General features: G+C 49.4%; 1 protein-coding gene across 5 annotated transcripts in view; it reads right to left on the bottom strand.

Annotated features, from left to right (window-relative positions):
• The window catches only part of TTC7A (tetratricopeptide repeat domain 7A), a 160,705-nt gene that overhangs the window by 90,349 nt on the left and 47,044 nt on the right, over window positions 1-23,312 (bottom strand). For all 5 annotated transcript variants that reach the window (XM_030799366.1, XM_030799364.1, XM_030799365.1 and 2 more), the window contains 2 exons: window positions 10,705-10,835; window positions 6,898-7,013 (listed from right to left, as the gene is read on the bottom strand). In XM_030799366.1, coding sequence (XP_030655226.1) covers window positions 6,898-7,013; window positions 10,705-10,835 — 247 coding nt within the window. The remainder of the gene's footprint in view (window positions 1-6,897; window positions 7,014-10,704; window positions 10,836-23,312) is intronic.

The following is a 23,312-nucleotide window of genomic DNA, read 5'->3' on the forward strand; positions in this document are numbered from 1 at the left end:
TTCACCTACAAGGATATCACTGTGACCAAGGGACAATGTGGTATTACACAGGCTCACTGATGTAGACATGCCATGGGCAGGCGGTGTGCTGGGCGTGGTGCCATGGGCTGGACAGACCCAGCTTCGGCACCAGGCTCATGGGGTCTACACCTGTGAGCTCTGACTTTGGGCAAGTTACTTAACCTCTCCTTTCTTCAGTAAAATGGGGATTGTATTAGTTCTTGCTTCATAGGATTATACAGAAAGGCATTTGCATTCTGCCTGGCATGAAGTAAGTATTAAGTATTCAACAAATATTAGCCACAATTATGAGGAAAAGTGCACAGAAATTATTTACAGTCCAGCCACACAGGCTGCAACTCCAGCTCCTCTGGGCTGGATGGGCCACACGAAACAGACAGAGGGGCTGAGTAACTGCCACGTGTCCTGGGACTGCTACTTACAAGCCAAGACTTTCAAGACTTTCAAATGTTTGTGCTGTTTCCTTGAAAAGAAATGATGACTCAATTTCTATCCCTCTTCAGTGGTGAGGTTGGGGCAGGGTGGAGCCAGGATCCTGGCTGTAAGGACCAAAACGTGTGCCTCAGGAAGAAAGAAGAGGAAGGGAGGGGGTGGAGCTACAGGAACAGAAAGTGACTGAAAGCACTTGGGCTTTCTGGGGGTGATGGTCAGTCAACACCTCCACCCACTGCTGTATTGCATACCCACTGACCCACAACCCTCATGCGTGGCCTCAGCACAGAGTGCAGACAGGGGGAAGCAGGCTCTAGGGAGGGTGGGACCGCCTGCAAGGAGACATTCTTTGAGAATGGTGATTCAGGGTCCCAGAGGGGTGGGAGTCAGCGCACTGTGGATCAGCTCTATGCTCCCAGCCGTCACCAGGCCCTGGCTTCTCCCACACACCCACGGGCTGCACAGGCTGTCCTTCCATGCCCCAAAATTTGAAAATGGCATGAGTTTCCAGGCCGCTCAGGCCCGAAGCTGGAATCCCATTGGGTGAGCTCGGGCAAGTGACTCAACCTTTCCAAGCCTCCCTCACTAGTGAATGGGGTCACCTGGCCTTCCTACAGCACTGTACACCAAGCACATGGTCCAGCCAGGCCCCCATCAGAAGCATGACTGCCGCTGGTCTCTCTCCCTCTTTCCCTCCTGACTGTCCTTGATGTTCACATTAAAGTCATACCTGCAGAAAATTCAGTTGTGGGGAAGGGGAGCAGGCAGCCCCTAGAGGTGGCTGTGGGGGGGCTCTCAATGGAGAGGAAGTTAACAGCTGTGAAAATACTCCAGGTGTTTTGCATTCCCTCCCTCTCACTGGACCCTCACACCCTCTGGGACATGGACAAACAGAGGCCCCCATCTTAGAGGGGAGAAAGCCAACTAGAGGGGGAGAGGGGGAACCTGTTCAGGGCCACAGAGCGGCCTCCAACCCCAAGGCCTCACCCTTACTTCCTCCAGATGGTGAGGGCACCCACCAAAGTTTTCATACCAGAAGCTGGGACACAGCACCTGCAGGGCGTGAGCATCCCCAGGGGCTCAGCTCAGTAACAGGATTCCTGCTGTGGGCAGTGTAGCCTATCAGATAAGACCGCCAGCTAAGAAAGTCAGCCGGGCCCTGTGCACAGAATCCTGGCTCTCCCACGGACAAGTCACTTTTGTTCCCCGTGCCTCGGTTTCCCATCTGTGAAGCAGGGATGCTAACTATGGCGCTTCCCTCAGGGAATACTGGGAGGACTAACAGACATGCAAGTGCCTGGTGTGAATTTAGCACTTCCTAAGTGGCATGCATTATCCTAAGAAATATCCCTGAAATGGATGAATGAAGGAGACAGAATATTGAAATTAGAACTGCCCCCTCCCCACGAAATCCACTCCAGGAAGCTTTCATAGATAAGAACAGCCCCTCTGGCCTTTGTGCCTATGCAGGTCCTTGGGAGGGAGGGAGGACTCCTTAACCTCTGTAGTGCAGGGGTCAGCAAACTGTTTTCTCTAAAGGGCAAATAAAGACAGCAAATTTTACAGACTTTCCCATAAGGTCCCAAATGCAGCTATTCTAGTCTGTGGTGAGATTATATATAAATGAAGGGGCATGGCTGTGTTCTAACAGAAGTTTATTTACAAAAATACTGGCGGCAGGCCACCCCTGCCTTACACGCACAACCGCCCCAGGTCCGCTTCAGGCTTCATAAGTCACTGAGGAGTTAGAGTGGTGACCCCTGCTCCTCCCAAATCTCTGCAGGCAGAGCTGAGGACGGCCTCTCTTCGGGTCCCCCAGACTCATCACTGGGAGCTCACAACTGGCAGAGGGAGACAAGGGGGCTCCAAGCAGCAGCCGTGGGGGAGTGGTGGTCTCCAGCTTCAACTGCTGGGCCATGAAAACAGGAACCAGAACTCCAGGCCACCGTTTCTCTGAAACCAAAGCTCAGCAACCGAAAAAGGATCAAAAAAGCAGGTGGTGGAGGTGGAGTGAGGCAGCTGTGCTTCTCAGTGCCCCTGGGCCGTCCTTAGCCTCATTTCTGGCACAGGTGGTCCAAGGAGCCCAGGACTCCATGGCGGGCCCTACCCTTGCGGGTGAACTGCCTCGGCTCTTCCAGCCTCCACCATCCACATATTCCAAACAGTGACACCACCACCTCCCTGGCCTACCACTTGAGAAATTACAGAAAGAAAACAAAAGGTGGCTCATATTTAGGCCAGCAAGCCTGTCCAGCTGTGGACTACACAAAAATAATAAAACAAATGATAATACTGGCTTTGATTTTCCTTTTCTTTTCCTTTATTTCTATTTTTATTTATTGATTTTTTTTGAGAGAGGGTCTTGCTCTGTTGGCCCAGGCTGGAGTGCAGTGGTGGGATCATGGCTCACTGCAGCCTCGATCTCCTGGGCTCAAGCAACCTTCCTACCTCAGCCTCCCGAGCAGCTAGGACCACAGGTGCACACCACAATGTCCAGCTAATTAAAAATATTTTTTTTTGTAGAGACGGTCTCACTATGTTTTCCAGGCTGGTCTCAAACTTGTGGACTCCAGCAATCCTCCTGCCTCAGCCCCCCAAAGCTGTGGAATTATAGGCATGAATTCTAGGCAGCTGTGATCTATCAGGCACCCTGGTGGATGGGTGGGTGGGTGTTCACATATAATTTGATCCCCACAACAACGCTATAAGAAGGCAGGCATGGTCCTTACCACCACCTTACAGGTAAGGAAAGCAGAGGTTCAGAGAGCTTAAGGGACTTGCCCATGCACACACAGGCTTGTCATAAGCGCTGGGATTCACTCCCAGGTGTGCTGACTCCACAGCTGTGGTTCTCACTCTCCTGTCTGCCAGGCATGAGGAGAGAAAGGGAGGCAGCCTGTTTCCCAGTAGAGGCCCTTCCAACCTATTCATTTTTTTTTTTTTTTTTTTGACAGAGGGTCTCACTCTGCTGCTCAGGCTGTAGTGCAGTCACACAATCACAGCTCACAGAAACCTCCGCCTCCCGGGCTCAGATGATCCTCCTACCTCAGCCTTCCAAGTAGCTGAGACTACAGGTGCATGCCACTAAGCCTGGCCAATTTTGTTTATTTTTTGTAGAGACAAAGTCTCCCTATGTTGCCCAGGCTGGCCTCAAACTCCTGGACTCAAGCGATCCTCCCACCTCAGCCTCCCAAAGTGCTGGGATTACAGATGTGAGCCACTGCTCCCAGCTCCTTCCACCCTATTCTTTCCATTTGGAAGACAGAGACTCGTGCATGCCTGTCCCCACAACAGCAAGGGCAGGGTGAAGAGAAGGAAGAGGGCACAGGACTCCCTTGGGCCAAGGGTCCTGCTGGGGCAGGACTGCCTCCCCAAGGCCCAGGTCCACCTGCCTGCTGCAGTCATCATAGCCACTGCCTCCTGGAAGTGACCTCACCACAGCCTGTTCCACATTCTGGACAAAAAACTCCACCTCCTTCTCTTCCAGGCAGTTGAGAACTCAAGCTCAAGGTTACTGATAAGCAGCTCCATTGGGCAGGGATACCCGCTAGATGGAAAAGCTGCCTGGGCCAGAACCGTGTGCTTTGGTCAGAATGCTCCCCTGGCAGTCCCAGAGCACCTGGAGACCCAGTCCATCCAAGGGCACCACATCGAACAGTCAGCAGCTTCACGGGCCTTTGCCTCCTCCTGAAGATTCATGACCCACCTCAGGCTCCGGTTCTAGAGAGTCTCAGAGGTCTTCAATCCATTGTTTCCCAAACTTATTTGGCCACAGACCCTCTCCTGCAGATTCCTGCTGTCCTACAATCCTCAGCCTCATCCCACCCTTTCTGCCCCTCCCAGACTCCTCTCATTTCCCCTGCCCCCACCAAGGCCCAGATCAAGCCTGACCTGCCACAGTCCACTATGTGCCCAGCCCCACATAGCTCTGAGCCCACCTGCAGGAGTGGGTTTGGCCCACCTCCTCCTTGACCCCCACATCGAGCAACTTTGTAGGGAAGGGAGATAAGCAGGAAGGAAAGAGGCTCACAGCCAAGCCTGGGTGGAAAGAGCAAGCTACAAGCAGTGTGTCCTCTAGGATACTATTTTGTTGTGGTTGTTATAAAAAAAAATACATTTGTGTATCTACATATAGAAAAACACGAAAGACATGTATGAAAATGTTTAAAGTAATTATTTAAAGTCGGCGGGGGGAGGGGGGATCAGCAAATTTTTTGTCAAAGGCCAGAGAGGGGCTAAAGGTTGAGCTGATCACCAGTGGCCAATGATTTAATACATCATGCCTACATAATGGAGCAGCCATAAAAGCCCAAAAGCATGGGCTTGGAGAGCTTCCAGGTTGCTGGACACGTGGCAGTGGTGCACCCAGAGAGGCCCTGGATGCTCCGCCTGCCTTCCACATACCTAGCCCTATGCGCCTCTTCCACCTGGCTAGGCTGTACCATTTTATGTGGTACTGTACACCAGTCATCTAGCAAGTAAACTGCTCTCCTGGGTTCCATGAGCTGCTCTGGCAACTTATGGATCTGAGAAGAGGTCGTGGGAACCTGACTTATAGCCAATTTAGACAGAAGTTGTTGGTAACCTGGGGACCTGCTACTTGTGACTGGTGTCTGCCATGGAAGGCAGTCTTTCATGGGACTGAGCCTCTGTGCCCCTCCCAGACTCCTTCCATTTCCCCTGCCCCAGCCAGGGCCCAGATCAAGCCTGACGGTTAGCATCAGAGGTGAATTTAATTGTTGGAACCCAGCTGGTGTCAGAGAACTGGTTGTGAGTCGCAGAAAAAAACCCACATTTGGTCACAGAAATGACCTGTGTTGTATTGAGTATAAAGTAGGGCCAGGCACAGTGGCTCACGCCTGTAATCCCAGCACTTCAGAAGGCTGAGGCGGGAGGATCACTTGAGTCCAAGAGTTTGAGACCAGCCTGGGCAACAAAGTGCAACTCCCTCTCTACAAAAAATACAAAAAATTAGCCAGGTGTGATGGTGCATGCCTGTTGTCCCAGCTACTCAGGAGGCTGAGGTGGGAGGATCACCTGAGCCCAGAAGGCGGGAGTTGCAGTGAGCCATGATCACACCATTGCACTCCAGCCTAGATGTCAGAGCAAGATCTGTCTTTAAAAAAAAAAAAAAAAAGAGAGGGTATAGGGTAGAAGAAAACAGTAAGTTTGCTTTACCCTACTAAACAAGTACCATATGCAACAATCATGTATTCAAAAGCATGTAATGAAAAGAATGAATAAAGTGAAATGTAACAAAATAAATCACACTAAAAATGGCACACGGGCCTCAGAGAACTCCAGGCAGTCAGTGACAAGAAAGCTGTGTGACCCTGACCTTGGTTTCCTTGTGTGTGAGGAGGCGGTCACACCTACTGGGCCTGACCCATGGCCATGGGAGGCTGATGGGGCAGGGTGTGACCACGCACAGGGGACGGCTGCACTTGGCACCTATGGGTCCACTCCTCTCGTCAGTGATGTCCTCCAGCCCCAGCCCATTGTGTCTGTGCAAGGTTGTAATGATGCAGAGGAAGGGGCCCAAAGCCTCAGCTGCAGAGACAGGCAGGAAACCCCAGCTCCCACCTGGGAGTCCCCAGACTGGTGGAGATGTTGCCAGCACACAGGACCAGTTACGGCATAGCCTCGGAGCGACGCTTGCCGCCCATACGCACTCCTCATCTTGTAGCTTCTCCCTCCCCTGCCACCACCCAACACACCCCATGAAACAACCACTCCTGGCCTAACACCAGCCACCCCCTCGACTATTCAACAAGGCAGGTCTTGCTTCACCCAGGAGCAAAAGCCTACGGAAGGCATTCCAGGCACTATGGTTCTTAGGTCTCAGATAGGCCAGTATTCCGAGGGACCTCAAGACAACCCACAGGAAAACAAGCATTTCTGCTGCCTCGTCAGCAGGGACAGCCACAGTCCCAGCGTGATGCCAGAACTTTACTTCTACCATACTTTCTCTTGTCCCTCACCACTCCTTAAAAGCCGGAATGAACAGGAATCTGCCTTCCCATTGGGTTTTGGGGGAACGTGAGGCTCAGAGCAACCAAATAACTTCATTCACACCACGGACGACAGTGGACAAAACCAGACCCGCTGGCCAGCTCACTGTCCTTTGCTTTTTCAACATCACCTCCCAGGTGCCCTCCGCCCTCCCCTCTTGAAATGCCCACTCCTGTTTCTCTTCTTGGCAGTCTCTCCCAAGCACACACAGGCTTTATTGCTTCCGTGGCTTCCTGAAGCGTGGCCCTTCCCACTGAGAACGCCTCTGCACACTCCTGTCTGACAAGATGTGACACAAGCCAGTCCCCACTGATCCTCTTGGGAGAGCATGTGTGCACAGGCCAGAGAAGAGGGAGAGCAGCCTTAAGGCCACGTCAAAAGCCTCAGCCCAGGGGAATCGTTCCCCCACTCACTCAACTACCGGTGACCTACCCCTTCTTCAGGTTTTTCACATAGGCGCTCTGGAGGGCGGCTTCCAGGAAGTAGGTGAGCTCATAGTCAACCGGGTGACAGCCTTTCAGATGCCTCGATGTGCTGTTATTTGTGGTCTGGGAAGGGGAACAGAGAGAGAGCCATTGTCTCAAAGTTCTGAGGCAGAGGGTCACTCAGCAAGAGGAGGTGGCCTCATCACCATCCCAGTTCCAGCTGTTCAGGGCACATTGTTGCAATTCTCAGACCAGGCTCGATCTAACTCGCTTTTACTCAAAATATGTCTAAAGCATTCTCTCCCCATTCAACTATTAGATGCCCACAAGCCCTGTGTCTTTTTTTTTTTTTTTTTTTAAAGAAACAGGGTCTTACTATGTTGCCCAGGCTGATCTCAAACTCCTGGGCTTAAGCAATCCTCCTACCTCAGCCTTCCAAAGTGGTGGGATTACAGGCATGAACCACCGCACTAAGCCCCTAACATTCATTCAACAATCACAGAGCTTTAAATTCATTAGCTCATTTAGTCCTTAGAGCAGCTCTATTAGGTAGGAACTGTCATCATTTCCATTTCACAGGTGAGAACAGAGAGGGTCTCTTCCTGCCCCAAGGCCACCAAGGTTGCAAGTGGTGGCAGAGCCAGGCAGTCAGGTTCCCCTCTCCACTCTCACCCTCTACTGCAGGAGGACTTCCCTGTCTGTCCAGAGCCATGCTGAGCACTCACTCTTCAAGCAGACAGCACTCACTGCCTGAACACATGGTAGAGAAACCGCTTCACGCAGCACTGCTTCCCTGTTCTGCGTATGCAAACCTCAGCTCCCACCAGACTTCACTCCCACAGGACGGGAGCTGTGTCTCCTGAGTCTCACTACTGTCCACGCCCCACCTCCAGTTAAGGAAAGAGAAGGGGAAATGAAACTCTTACAAAATCGCCACCCAAGCCCAAATCTTATTTATGCCTCACAACGGTCCTACAGGGCTGGTTTTGTTTGCATTTTATAGATGCGGAAACTGAGGCTCAGAAAATGTCTAAGGTCAAAAGTATCAATTACAGACGTGGTGGCTCACGTTTATAATCCCAGCACTTTGGGAGGCCGAGGCAAGAGAATTGCTTGAGGCTGGGAGTTCCAGACCAGCCTGGGCAAAAGAGTGAGACTCTGTCCCAATCAATCCATCAATAATAATTTAATGCCTAAGGTCACAAAGCTGGTGTCAGTCTGGACCTCAAACTCAAGCCTAGCCAGGTATGGATTCCAGGCTATTTCTACTATATATCAGTTAATTCATTCCACAAACATCTGAGTGTCTGCTATATGCCAGGCACTGTACTGTCCCTCTCAAACAAGCATGGAACGTCAGAACATCCAGAGAATTGAGACCCCCTGGTTCCAGGAAAAGCTGAGGAACAACTACCTCATTAACTGAGCTGTCGCTTAAAAGCCTCAGCTCTAACAGGGGCCTCCAGCCCAACCAGATGGGCCTGCCTTCTATATACCATTTCCTTTGTCTAATCTGAGGGGGAAAAAAATCAATGAGGCATCCACCTCCTCTTTCAGAATTCAAAAGAGATTTAAGAGAAGGTCTTAGTTCCTCAGAGGTCAGGACTGGGTCTCAGGAGGGACATACAGTATTTCTGAGGATGCACAAAATTCTATGGCCTGCCCTCCCTCAACTTAAGATAACAACTATAGGGCCCCGTTTGTCTGCCCACTGCTACCAGGCACTGATTCCAGCCCTGGACATCATCATCAGACCTTTGACAGGGACAGTACAGTGCCTGGCATTATAGCTCATCGCCTTAATCCCCTTTTGAAAGGCCAAAGCCTAGGCTTCCAGCTGAGCAGCAGACTTTATCTTTTCCATGAAAGTTTCCTCCCAACCACATGCAATGCAAATATGAAAAGCTCCTAAAACACTACTACTGTCTAGCAGTGACCCATTCCCCCTTGGTGGAGGTCAACTCAACCATGCTGAGTTTCTAAGTGGCCTCTGCCAGAGAACGGGCACTCAAGTCCATATTTGCTGAGCCCATCGGTCATTTCTCCTTTCCTCCTGAAGTCCAATCAAGCAGACATCTTCTAGAGCAGTGGCTGTCAGCAGAGGGGTGACTTTGCCCTCAGGGGACAGTTGCCAGTAATTGAAGACATTTTTGGTTGTCACAACGCGGGGGATAGTGCTACTGGCATAGTGGGGAGAGGCCAGGGATGCTGCTAAACATCCTATAATATACATGGCAGCCCCCGCCCTCACCAACAACAAAGAATTCTCCAGCCCCAAATGTCAACAGCATTGAGGTTGAGAATCTTGCTCTAGGGGAAATGACCTGGCCTGGGGTGGACTCTTCCAAAATGGCCCATCACAAAAACAGGTACTGGACTGACATTCTGGCATCTGCCAAGGCAGGTGAGGTGCAAGTGTCTCCTGGGCTCTAAGTCTCTCGGCCCATGACCACCTCCTCCTTCAGGGCACCAATCCTAATCTATACTGCTCTAGAACCTTCCATCTAACGTGTTAAATTATCTATTCCACAGAATACCTAAGCATCACCCCCAATATCTTCCCCATGAGTATTCACAGCCACACTCCCTGGGTTCAAATCCTGCCAGCACCACTTATTAATGAGGTAAACTCTGGGAGGCTAACTCCTCTTCGAATTTGTTTTCTTACTTGTAAAATGGGAATGACAACAGGGCCTATTTCATCCAGTCAGTGTGAGGGTTAAATTGTAGAATGAATGTAAAGTGCTTGGAGTTGTGTCTGACACAAAAGCAGGCACCCAAGAAGGGCTAGCAGGATCTCTGTTGAATATAGTTGCCTGTCCCCTTAGCATTGAACCAAGGGCCCCTCATGGCATAGTATTAAGATGTGGAGGGAAAAAGAATAAAATGGAGGCTGGGGGCGGGCCTGTAATCCCAGCACTTTGGGAGGCTGACGCAGGTGGATCACCTGAGGTCAGGAGTTCAAAACCAGCCTGGCCAACATGGTGAAACCCTGTCTCTACTAAAAATACAAAAATTAGAAGGGCATGGTGGCAGGCGCCTGTAGTCCCAGCTACTCGAGAGGCTGAGGCAGAAGAATCGCTTGAACCCAGAAGGCGGAGGTTGCAGTGAGCTGAGATCATGCCACTGAACTCCAGCCTGGGTAACAGAGCAAGACTCGATCTAAAAAATAATAATAATAAATAAATAAAATACACAAAAATTAAAAATAAAAGTAAAAAAAACCATAAAAATAAACCAGAGCCTTCCAGAAGGGGAAGGGCTGGGATACTTATCATAAACACTGCTACCACCTGTACTTGATACCCTGCAGACAGTTAACCCAGACCCACCATAGGGAGTGGGGAGGGAAGGGGATCTGAAAACTGCCAGAGCCCTGCTGACCAGCTCTTTTACCAGCCTCTGAAAGGCTCGGAGAAGGAGTCCCAAGATCCTGCTTCCTCACAGGATCCAGGGAGGAGCTTCTGGGACACCAACAGCAGGCAAGGATGTCCAACTGCAAGACCCAGGCAGACTCCATCCCTGCCAGGGAAAGAATGGTGAGCAAATGATTCAATCTCCTAAAGCTCATCTACTAAACATCCTAGCAGATGGCATGGACTCATTTATCAAACTATTTTCCAGTAAAGAGTCTCATTCTAGTGGAATCAGTATACTATAATGAGTTTTCCAACTATGAAGTAGAGTGTCTTTGGGGGACAGAGAAGGTGACTTCTTCTAATTAGCACATAGGTCACCTATGGGTTTAGTGGGATCCATAGACATAGGTGCTCAATAGAGAGCAGCCCCTACCATGGTGTTATTTCCAGCTCACCTTCTCCAATTCCTGCAGGAACACCTGAGCGATCCAGGAGGCCCTCTCAAAACAGGTGATCACTTCCTCCTCCCTCTCCGTCAGGCGGAAGCGGGAGGCGATAGAGTTGGGTAGGCGTTCCAGAGAGAGGCCTGCAGGAGGAAGAGGGTGCCTCAGACCTGCCCTGCTCGGGCCCCCTGACTCCAGGCCCTCCCCATGGGCCCAGGGTGGGCTCATCCGAGGGGGCACACACTCTGGTGCAGCCAGGAGGAGGCGGAGGTCTGCGGAGGGGAGGGAGGAAGCTGAAGCGACGGTGGTGTTAGCAGTGGCTGGGAGTAAGCGATGGGACAGCACGTGGGGAATCACACTGCATCATCCCAGCCCAACTCCCCGGGGAAGCCACTCCTGACCCCTCCTCTGTAACTCAGTATCCCCATTTTTCTAAGCGAAAGAGAATGAGGTTTTTAAAAAAAATTTATTTTTTTTCTTTCCTCTTTCCTCCTTTTCCCTAGTTCCTCATTTCCTACTTAGCTCTTTAGAAATGCAATAACCTTTACCTTCCCTTCACCAGACACTCCCTACACAGCAAGCTTATCCATGTGCTGACTTAGAAGCTCCAGATCCAGAACTTTCCCACCAGGAGACTGCCTCTAGAGACAACAGTCAATTTCATCCTAAAGTGTGACTGAGAGGGAACTCTCTCCCAACCGGAGAGTATCTTGAAGCAATGCTCACTTTACAGCCTAGCTCTGCCCGCGATGGCGCCAGCTCGACCACCTGGTAGGTAAGGCACCAAGGCAAGTCATGTAGACCCTGCACTTGCTCGCTCCCTCCTCTGCATGGCGTTCATGCCAAGTCCCCCTTTAAAAGCCCCTGCTTTTTGCCCAGGAATTGAAGTGGTTATCTTTAAAGGCAGGAGCCTGTATCTTTTCCCCTAAGCTAAGCTTTGGAATAAAGTCACTTTCTTTATTCCAGACCTCGCTCTTGTTAATTGGACTCTGCAAGTGGCGAGTGACCGAACTACATTTCAGTTAAAATTCTGGTGGCCCCTATGAGGACTGCAGCACACTTTGGACGACTGAGCCTATCAGCCTGGTTTCACTACCAGGCAAGGCGGGGGCTGCCTGGGAGCGCCAGCTGCTCCTGGCTACTGGACTCCAGGATAGGAATGTTAAGGGGATTGCTCAGCATCTGGCAAAACGTTCTTGTTTTGGGGAAACCTCCCTTTCACCCATTGGCACGACATCTGCTGCCTCCAATGCTTCACTGGTACAAAGAAAGTGACCTCTGAAGAAGCCGGCAACCTTGAAACTGGGTGAGCAAGTTGGACTGTACCCAACTTTTTTCTGTCTCTTCTGGGTGTCCCTGGGACTTCATTCTGTGCAGACTTGGCCGCTACTGGCACCATTTGGGCATTTTGAGCATTTACATTTGTGGCACTATAGGGACTCAGCTGCCTGTGAAGGTATCTGGAGCTGAGGCAGGGGGTTCAGAACTCCACTCAGTCCCTCGACCGGGGATTTTGTTTGGAAGCAGGCCGTTTGTTTGTGTGAATGTATGACTTTGTGTACAGGCTTATTTCTTTCTTTCCTTAGCTCCCTCCAGGTGGAAACAGTTCATCTCAACCGGCAACCTGCGGCAGTCGGATGGATCTGTCCTCCGCCGCACCGGGCACTGAGGCCCTCTCTGATAGGGGATAAATGAGGGTAGCAAGGGTTTCCCTGCACTGTGCAGTGGCGGGAAGGCTCTCAAGCTTCTCTTCTGCCACTCTACTTTTTCCTCTCTCTTTCCATTCTCTCTCTCATGCCACTCTTGGAAAACCTGGCTGTGCTGCAAAAGCCAGCCAGAAATTCCATACTCTTATCTCCTCTGTAAAACGCGAGGACAAGTTTCTCCCCTTCCCTTCACTTTGCTGTTCCACAAGCCTTATTTTCAGGGGCTCCATTCTGCTCCTGGGCCTTGGAATTAAAGAGGGAATAGGATTGGACATGGGCAACAAGGTCTCTGTCCCCTCAAAGAGCCCCTCGGGGTGCATTTTGGTTAATTGAAAAGCATACAGTTGTGAGCCCACGACTAGGAAAAAGAGGATATTTTACCATAATACTATCTGGACCCAATACCACCTGGGCCACAATGAATTCTGGCCTGAAGATGGGGTTACTTGGTTACATTTCCAGTTGTTAGAAGAAAAACATCCACCCTCCTGGTGCTCACCACTTTCTACACTGTATTTTGGTCATCTCTGGCCAGCTCTTCTCTCCCCACCTAGCTGAAAGCTCCATGGGGGCAAATGTGAACCTTTTTGGACAACCACAACCCTAGCACAGCACCTCACATAGTAGGTGCTCGAGTTATGCAGCACTTTACATGCACACTTCCCATGGAACCCAACAGTTCCTCCCTGCAGAAGTTACCCATGCTCAGGTCTCTGCCTGCAGGGGACACCCACTTTCCCATTTATCAGTAATAGCACCTTGCTCTCCTTTTGACCACCTCTTTTGCAATCTCAGCTGATCATGACAGCCACAGCAATCAGCTAAGTGTGGGCACATGGCCCAATCTGGGCCAATAAAAACCAGTCTCAGAATTGTCACTCTTTCCACTGGGGTTGTTAAGCTGGTACCAGACATCGGCCTAGAAATGTTAGAGAAAACCTGCCTTAAAATGAAGTCTACACAATGTGAACATAAATAACACTACTGAAGTGTACGTTTAAAAATGGTTTAGATCATAAATTTTATGTTGTATGGGGCTTTTTTACTGCAATTTAAAAAATTTTTTAAATAAAAGCTTCAAGGCCAAAACCAAAAAGCTCAAAAAATAAAAATAACCTGTAAGAAACACAGAAGGGATACCGCATTGTTAGCCTTACTAGAAATTAATGCTGTACAGAAAAACAACTCTATTTGCGTCAGGTTACTTTTTTTTTAAGACAGGAAAAATACTGAATAAACTCTTAGTCACGAAAAAAATGAAATCCATGCAGAGAAAAGGTAAGACATGATGGAGAAGGGTGGATTCCTAAAGAGACTGAGTACCTAGATCCAGCTTTGCCTGAAGCTCTACCTGCTGGAACTTTCCAGTGTATGAGCACCATTAAATAGCTCCCATGTCTCCTCCCTCCCTCCCTGCTTCCTTCCTTCCTTCCTCCCTCCCTCCCTAACTGCCTCCCTCCCTTCCTTTCGGTTTTGTTTTTTGTTTTTTGTTTTGTCACTTGCAGCTAATATAGACCTGACTAGAGAGTGCTGTCCTTCTGAACTATTGGTTCCCAATGGGAAGAATCAATGTCTGTCTCATCTTTGTGCCCACACGGTACTTTAGGTACTTTACACGTAGTAAGTAGAGGCTCAAGATGAACTTACTGAAGGGATGTATAATAGAAGAATCCTCAACTGTTTCTTGCCCTATAAGCCCCAACATCCACCTAATGACCAAGTCCTCAACACTTCAAACCTTCCCTTCCTCTCTTCCTACTACCTTATTTCAGGTTTTATCTCCTGAGTGGATGACTACATCGGCCTTCTAACTGGCCTCCCTGCCTCCAGTCTCACTCTAATCCCCAGGGGGATCCTTCTAAAACTCTCCAGGGGTCCACACTGCTACAGGGTAAGGTCCAACCTCTGGAAGCTCCAAACCAGGCCCTCCTGGTATCAATTCTCCAGCCTCATCTCTCGCCTTACCTGCCATATCCACAACCAACCTCCTGCTCCCAACTGCTAGGTTGTAGGATGCCTTCTTGACTTGCTCAAGTTGTTCCTCCTACCTGGAAAGTATCCATCCCACCAAGTCTACCCAAAATTACTGTTCACATTCTGACCCACTAAATGCCACCTCCTCTACAAAGCCCTTCCCGATATTCCCTGGTATAACCAAACATTCCTCCTTTAAGCCCCAGTCTATACATATTCCTGACTCACCATTTCTTATACTTATTTGTTCATATGTTTCCCCAAACTGTAGGCTCCTTCAAGACATCAACCTAATCATGTTTACTTTTCTACCACCTGGCACACAGTAGGTACTGGACAAGCATTTGCTGGCTGGATGAAAAAACACAAGCCTGGTCATGTCTGACAAAGTACAAAGTGCTCTGCAAATATAGGGTAAGGAATTATTATTGTTTTTCTTAGCCACATTCCCATGAACACAGATTCAGTGACCTTGTCCCTTTGCCAGGCTGGGGTGTGACCAGATCCAAAGTTCGGGTGCCTTGGCCTGAAGGAAAGCCGGCAGAGAATATGAAGGTCCTTGCTCAACACAAAGACCCAGGTGCCCAGGTCACTGGCTGTCAACGATTGCCAAATGACTCACAACAAGGACAGGGAAGATCCTTATTCCAGAGGACTAAAGGGGGAAGAGGAACCGAAAAAGAATCAAGGAGGCAGGCCTCGTTGCTCACTGCCAGAGCTGGGCCAGCCCCTGCTCCCCAGACATGCAGCCTATCCACCCTGCAGGAAGGTGGGGCGAACCTATGAACTGTTCAGAGGCCTGGCCCAGGAGACCAACTGCAGGTGGCAGGGCACAGCCAATTCCAGGGGACATAGAGTGGATCTGTTTCAACACAGCTGCCTTGTGGTCCCCAGAGAGATGTGCTGAGGCTGGGCTCCCTCCTGCCACACCTCCAGGTCCAGCACTAGGATGGGTGATGCCAGCTACTGGCAAGTTCAAGCTGCCAGCCCCAAGCCTCCAGAGGGCTAGCCACTGCAAAGCTGTGAATTCAGGAACAATGGTCTGTGGGCCTCCACCTTCCCCGTGTGGCATTTGTTCCTTCCACTCCCAGCAGGGGCCTCCCCACCATGCTTCTCCAAGAACCCCCAATCCCATCCTTCTTGAAAGCTCAAAGCAGGCCAGGCGACGTGGCTCACGCCTGTAATCCCAGCACAGTGGGAAGCCCAGGCAGGCGACTGCTTGAGCTTAGGAGTTTGAGACCAGCCTGGGAAGATGGTGAAACCCCGTCTCCCCCAAAATAGAAAAAATTAGCCGGGCTTGGTGGTGCACACTTGTGACTCTAGCTACTCAGAAGACAGAGCTGGGAGAATTGCTTGAGCCCGGGAGGCATAGGCTGCAGTGAGCCAAGATTATGCCACCGCACTCCAGCTCGGTGACAGAACAAGACCCACCTCAATTTAAAGAAAAGCTCAAAGCAAAGCCACCTCTTCTCCGAAACCCTCCCAGGTAGAGTTAAGCCTCCCTGTGTCTAAACCAGTTGAACAGTCTGGTTGCATCTTCTATGTATGTGCCTTTTTCCTGCATTGTCATCATCCTCTCTACCCATTTCCGATTGATCTTTGCACCCCAGTGATGGCCAGGGCCTAGGGTTTAGGAAGCATGCAGATGGATGCATAGATGAATGAGCGTATTCACGTAGCCAAGTGTACAGCCCAAAGGAGTTCCTCCCTCTCTACTTAAAAAATATTTCCTAGACCGGGCGTGGTGGCTCATGCCTGTAATCCCAGCACTTTGGGAGGCCGAGGTGGGCGGATCACAAGGTCAGACTGAGACCGTCCTGGCCAGCATGGTGAAACCCCGTCTCTACTACAAATACAAAAATTAGCTGGGCATGGTGGCATGTGCCTGTAAATCCCAGCTATTTGGGAGGCTGAGGCAGGAGAATCACTTGAACTGGGGAGTCGGAGGTTGCAGTGAGCCGAGATTGCTCCATAGCACTCAAGTGTGGGTGACAGAGCAAGATTCTGTCTCAAAAAAAAAAATTCTTGGAGAATTCATAAACAAATTGTGGTACAGTTATATAATGGAATACTACTCAGATTTTTTTTTTTTTTTGAGACAGTCTTGCTCTGTCGCCCAGGCTGGGCGATCTCAGCTCACTGCAAGCTCTGCCTCCCGGGTTCATGCCATTCTCCTGCCGCAGCCTCCCGAGTAGCTGGGACTACAGGCACCCGCCACTAAGCTCGGCTAATTTTGTTTTTGTATTTTTAGTACAGACGGGGTTTCACTGTGTTAGCCAGGATAGTCTCGATCTCCTGACCTCATGATCCACCCGCCTCGGCCTCCCAAAGTGCTGGGATTACAGGCGTGAGCCACCGTGCCCAGCCCAGATTTTTTTTTAAAAAACAAACTCTTATATACACATAACACAAATGAATTACTTAAAAATTACATTATACAAAAGAAACCAGACATAAAAAAATGCATACTGTATGATTTCATTTATTCAAAAAAGTAAATTAATCTATATCAATAGAAAATAAGGCCAGGAGTGGTGGCCCACGTCTGTAATCCCAGCACTGTGGGAGCTGAGGCAGGGGATCAATTGAGCCCAGAAGTTCGAGACCAGCCTGGGCAACATAGCGAGACTTTATCTCTTAAAAAAAAACACACAAAAACAAAACAGTGGTTGCCTGGGGTGGAGACCAATTAGAAAGGAGCCCAAGGGGACTTTCTGTGGTGATAGAAATGTTCTGTATCTTTATTAGGGTACTGGTCACAAGGATATTTACACTGGCCCAATTCATGAAATTATACAGTTAAGATTTGTACATGTCACTATATGAAAATTTACCTAAAAATAATGGAGATAATGCCTTTTTGAAGGGAGCTGCCATGATTCAGAGAAATAAAAGTTTGAAGTAGAGGGGTACATTCACTGAGGTGGTCATCTGTAAAGCAATGTCCAATATATACAGGGCCAAAAAGTTTCTGGGGCTGGCAGTGGCTTTTCCTAAGCAAGGTCACAGTCCAGTCACGCAGTTCTGCCCATAAAAAAGGGGCCGGGAACCTTGTATTTGTCCCCTGGTTGACAAGGTCTATTTTCCTGTCCACAAACATCTGACTGGAAGCCCACCCAGGTACTCCAGGCTTGGGTTTCTTTTCTTTACCCTCTGCCCCGTGAGTGCTTCTGCACAAGCGGCCAGACTGCAGCGCTCAATCCAGGATGAAGGTGGGCTGCCCTGCGCCCAGTCCTTGAGGCATCGGAGGGTTGTAATGCAGCCCTGCGGGGCAGGCACTGCCTTGTGATTCCCACCAGCAAGGGCCTTTCTGTGCCAATACCCAGCTCTAGGAGAGGCCCCTTGCAAGAGGAGGACTTGTTTTTTCATTAACTCACAACTTTTGATTTGGAGCCAAGCTGATCCTGGCACAGCCTCAGGCCCAACACCAGGCTGGTCCCAGTTCCTTCAGTCTGAATGACTCATCACATCCCAGGCAGCCACCCTTCCAAGAAGCCCCACCCTTGGAATCCTGGAGCCTTGGGCCCTGGATGCAGAGGTAGAAAACAGATAACTTCCTCAGCAACAGAACCCCTTCCCTCCCACCTACCCAGCCTGTCAAAGGGCACGGGGACTGCTGCAGCACCCACGGAAGATGAATCCCAGACTTGGGTACCCTGCAGTCAGGGGACGAAGTGAAAAAATGCAATTCATTCAGCTCTCAGGGGGAAACTGAAAGGCCAGGTAGGAAAGAACCCTCACAGATCACTCTGTTAAAATTAGAACATTTAAAAATAGAATTACCATATGATCCAGCAATTCCACTTCCAGGTATATACCCAAAAGAATAGAAAGCAGGGTCTCAAAGAGATATTAGTACACTAGCATTTATAGCAGCATTATTTGCAATAGTTAAAATGTAGAAGCAACCCAAGTGTCCATTGATAGATGAACGGATAAACAAAATGTCATCTATACATACATACAGTACAATATTATTCAGCCTTCAGAAGGAAGGAAATTCTGACACATGCTACAATATGGATAAGCCTTGAGGACATTTTACTAAGTGAAATAAGCCAGACACAAAAAGGCAAATACTGTATGATTCCTCTTACATGAGGTACTTGCGTAATCAAATTCATAAAAACAGAAAATAGAAGAGTGGTTGCCAGGGGTTGGGGAGGAGGGAATGGGGCGTTGCTGTTTCATGGGCATAGAATTTTGGTTTCGCAAGGTAGAAGAATCCTGGAGATCAGTTGCACAATAATGCAAATGTTAAAAAGAGTTCAGGAGATTGGTTGCACAACAGTGTCTTAGTACCGAACTATACACTTAAAAGTGGTTAAGATGGTCAATTCTATGGTATGTATATTTAACACATTTTTTTTTTCTTTTTTGAGACGGAATCTTGCTGTCACCCAGGCTGGAGCGCAGTGGCACAATCTCAGCTCACTGCAACGTCCACCTCCTGGGTTCAAGCAATTCTCCTGTCTCAGCCTCCTGAGTAGCTGGAATTACAGGCACGTGCCACCACGCCTGGCTAATTTTTATATTTTTAGTAGAGACAGGGTTTCGCCATGTTGGCCAGGCTGGTCTTGAACTCCTGACCTCAGGTGATCCACCCGCCTTGGCCTCCCAAAGTGCTGGGATTATAGGCGTGAGCCACCATGCCTGGCCAACACAATTTTTTAATGAAAAAAAAAAAAAAAAAAAAAAAAAAACTTTAAAAAAACAAAAAAACAGGCAATTTGGCTTCTGTATCAAAGTCTCCAAAAAATGTATACTCTATGATTCAGTAATTCTACTTTCTAGGAATTTATCTTGAAAAAAAAAAAAAAAAAAAAAAAGCTGAGGGTGGTGACTCACACCTGTAATCCCAGCACTTTGGGAGGGTGAGGTGGGAGGATTGCTTGAGCCCAGGAGTTCAGGACCGGCCCTGGCAACATAGACCCCATCTCCACCACACACACACAAAAAAAAGTGATGTATGCAAAATTTAGCTTCAAGGATATCCATTTCAGTATTGTTTATAATGGCAAAAAAAAAAAAAAAAAAAAGATTTAGCATATGGGTCCAATGACGGGACTTCACAAAATTAGGATAGAATGTTACAATGAAATGCTATGAAGTTACTTGGAGTGACATAGAGGTGTACTGAAAAATGACTTATGAAATACTAACTTTTTTAAAAAGCAGATTATAAAACATGACTGTATGAACTTACATTTTAAAAGCACATATAAGCCTATAGGGAAAAAAGACTGGAAAGATATACCTCAAAATGTTCACAGAGTGCTAAGTCTGTTTCCCCAAATACAAAATGGAGTTACTAATAATGCCTAGCTCGTAGTGTAGCCATGATCATTAAATTGGATGAAATATTATAAAGAGTAGAAAGTATGCCGGCTGGGCACAGTGGCTCACACCTGTAATCCCAACACTTTTGGAGGCTGAGGTGGGAGGATAATCTGAGGTTGAGAGTTCGAGACCAGCCTGACCAACATGGAGAAACCCCATCTCTACTGAAAATACAAAATTAGCCAGGCGTGGTGGCGCATGCCTGTAATCCCAGCTACTCGGGAGGCGGAGGCAGGAGACTCGCTTGAACCCGGGAGGCGGAGGTTGTGGTGAGCCGAGATCGCGCCATTGCACTCTAGCCTGGGCAACAGAGCGAGACTCCACCTTAAGAAAAATAAAAAGAGTATGCACTTAGAAAAAATATTTTCAAGTGATACTCACAATAACCTCTTAGGTAGGGGTTTAACCCTTCTCCAGAGTTACAAATAAAAAATCTAGGCGGGACATTGTGGCTCACGCCTGTAATCCCAGTACTTTTGGAGGCTGAGGCGGGCGGATCACTTGAGGTCAGGAGTTCAAGACCAGCCTGGCTAACATGGCGAAACCCCATCTCTACTGAAAATACAAAAAATTAGCCGGGCGTGGTAGTATAAGCCTGTAATTCCAGCTATTCTGGAGGCTGAGGCAGGAGAATCATTTGAAGCCAGGAGGCAGAGGTTGCAGTGAGCCGAGATCGCATCACTGCACTCCAGCCTGGGGGACAGAGCAAGACTGTCTCAAAAAAAAAAAAAAAAAAAAAAATGAATCCAGGGAAAACAGATGAATTCCAAGACCCCTCAGCTAAAAGCATCAGTGTTGAGTAGCTCCAGGTCTCCGGCTGGATGAGGCCTGATCCCCTAGCAGCCTGCTCCTCCTTCTCCATCTGGAAGCCAGCCTCTCACCTGGGGCCAAGACAGCAGTGCCACAAGGACTGAGCTCCTGTCCATGTGAGGCACACAGCCCACACCCCTTGGAGAGGGAAGCCAAAATCAACAGTGAATTCCTGCCATACCAGGGCTAAAAACACAAAAACCAAGTATGCTATCATATCCTGTCCTAGAAGCAGCGTAGTGTTCTTTCTTTTTGAAAAGTTTTAATCAGCCACACAATTCCAGGTGACAGCAGAATACCTTGGGGTTGCACTGATCAAAAGAGAACAGTAAAAAAAGAAGCCCATCTTCAAGGGGCGGGGAGAAGAGAATCTGCAGATCATAACCCTTCTGGCTGCTGAGGGCATTTCACCTTTTGACTTTGCACAGCAACTTCACAACCTAGCACGTCACTGCAGTGCACAGTTCATGTGCACCAGGGTCAGGGCACCAGGACCTCCCTGGCGCTGGGTGTGAGGTAAAGGAGAACACGAGCTGGCCAGGCTGACGCTGGGGGCAGGACCCGTTCTCAAGGGGCCTGCGCTCCACCTATGGAGCCACAGTGAACCCTCAATTAGGCACCAATGACTAAGGTATGCCAGGCTCAAGGTAGAATGAATGGCTGGAGAAATGGGAGTCACTCTCCATGCCATTAGCACACTGAGCTAGTGCTAGAGAAATGAAGAGACCCACCGGAGCTTGGGAAGGCTGAACCGGCTAAAGCTGGAGATGTCCAAAGAGCAGGCCCTGAAACATCCTGGATGCCAATCAAAGCCAGGGAATAACCCTCAGAGCTCAGACCAACAAAAAAGTGGGTGATTTGTTACTCTGGATCCACAAAGGTTTCATCCTAGTCTAGGGCCCAGACCCCTCAGCTCCAGACCCTAGAGAAGATCGCCTTAGACAGCGTGCTGACTCATAGGTGAGCCTGATTTGAGGGGGAACAGGCTGTGCTGCACCTCATGGTGTGGTGACCCGCAGCCAAAGTTCTAGAAACCCAGTGAAGAGAGACACCCTGAGCTTTACTGTGGGCTGTCCGCTCTGGGCCCTCTCATGGGGCCCACCTGGCCCTCACATTCATTCCCAATCCATCCCACACACACCTCGTCTTAGCTCCAAGAAGTATGATTACACTGCACCTCCAAACAAGCTACCTCTCCTTGTCTCCTCTGGGGCTTCCCTTTGGCCTTCCCTTGCTGGCAGGCACCTCTTCCCCTCAACTGTAGGTGATTCATCCTCAAGTTCAGGCTCACCACCCAGCTTGCCTGTGAAGGCCCCACAACTAGCTGGATCTCACCTCCCTCTGCAAGAGTGCTTCAACTGAACAAGCCCGAATGCTGGAGTCAGAGAGAGCGACGTCCACAGCCTGACCCTGCCACTACTGGTGTCTCCTGAGGTGAATCATTTCTGCCTGCGCTCTGGGGCTTGCCTCCATGCCTTTTACCTACTTTCGTAACCGTACCCTGGTTTTCCTTTGAGGAACCATTCCCACATCTCAGTCCACAGGATTCAGGCGGGGGAAATCCCACCCCTGGCACCAGCCCAGTATCCTAGGTGCTGGGCACCACAATTGGCTCCAGGGTAGGCATGAGACCAAGCAAGGTCCATGAAAAGCTTCCCCAGGCACTCTCTCCTTCTGAGGTTGTGGGTGCCATGCTGTAAGAACCATGTACTCCTGGAGCTGCTGAGGAAGACCTCAACTGATCTCAATAGCTGAGCCCCCCAGATTCAGCTATGCCTGATGCCATGCTGCTCCAACAACTTTCTAGTACAAGGGGCCATAAATATCCAGTCCCTCCTCCTTTTTGTTGCTACTTTCCAACTAGTTGGAATTGCACATTTGTCATTACAACCATAAGTCTGGTTATGCAGAAACTGATCCCCAGAGGCATGGTGTCCGAGGGGACAATTCCTGAAATACAGCGTTGGCTGGGCTGAGGTCAGGTGGGGCAGTGAGGACTTTGCCATCTCCAAGCTAAGAAACTGGAATTCCAGATACACAGCAGCAGCACTACCGGCTGGAATGCAGCCTATTTTGTCTTGAGGTGAGACCTTGGGCATGTGGTGGAACACTTCAGGATACTGGCCTATGCCGGATGCTTCTTGGGGCCCATGCTAAGTCCTATAAAAAAAAGCCTTACAAGCATCACTCCTGGCAGCCCCTCTGAATAAGAAAGCTTTGCCTGTATAAAACAATGCAAGACAGCTGAGAGTGAAGTCAGATAACTGGAGTTGAAAATTCTCTGTCTTTGCTGAAGGCAGTGCCAGAGGAGACAAGGGAACCAGACTCTATTAGGAGACAAGGCTGGAAAGGCCTGAATCCCTCCCCATGCAAACCTCACATGGACCCCCTAATGCAGCTCTCACTGCACTGCCAGAGAGCCAGGGGTGGGTGCCTGAGAGGAGCCCTGAGGCCTGCTGCTGAGGGACAGACCCTCAAGGCCTGGATCTAGATCCATGGACTTGAAGTCAACACAATCTTTATCTCTAGGTTCTCACCCATGAAGATGATGCAATGCCAATTGCCCAAAGGCTTATTAATACAGAGTTTTAAGGAGCTGTAGAGGCAGACAGACCCCAAACCTGGCAAACAAGCCCTTGTACTGTTCAACCTATCAGGTAGGCTCAAGTGTTCCACTCCCATCAGGGGCTGGGCTGCCCAGAAGCAGCAGCCCAGAGGGGACTCTTCACAAATGGCTTTTTCTGGTGACCAAAAGGCCAAGAGTCAAGGCAGAGCTTCCCATGGGACAGA

The sequence above is a fragment of the Nomascus leucogenys genome, chromosome 19 (assembly GCF_006542625.1).
Source record: "Nomascus leucogenys isolate Asia chromosome 19, Asia_NLE_v1, whole genome shotgun sequence".
NCBI lineage: Eukaryota > Metazoa > Chordata > Mammalia > Primates > Hylobatidae > Nomascus > Nomascus leucogenys.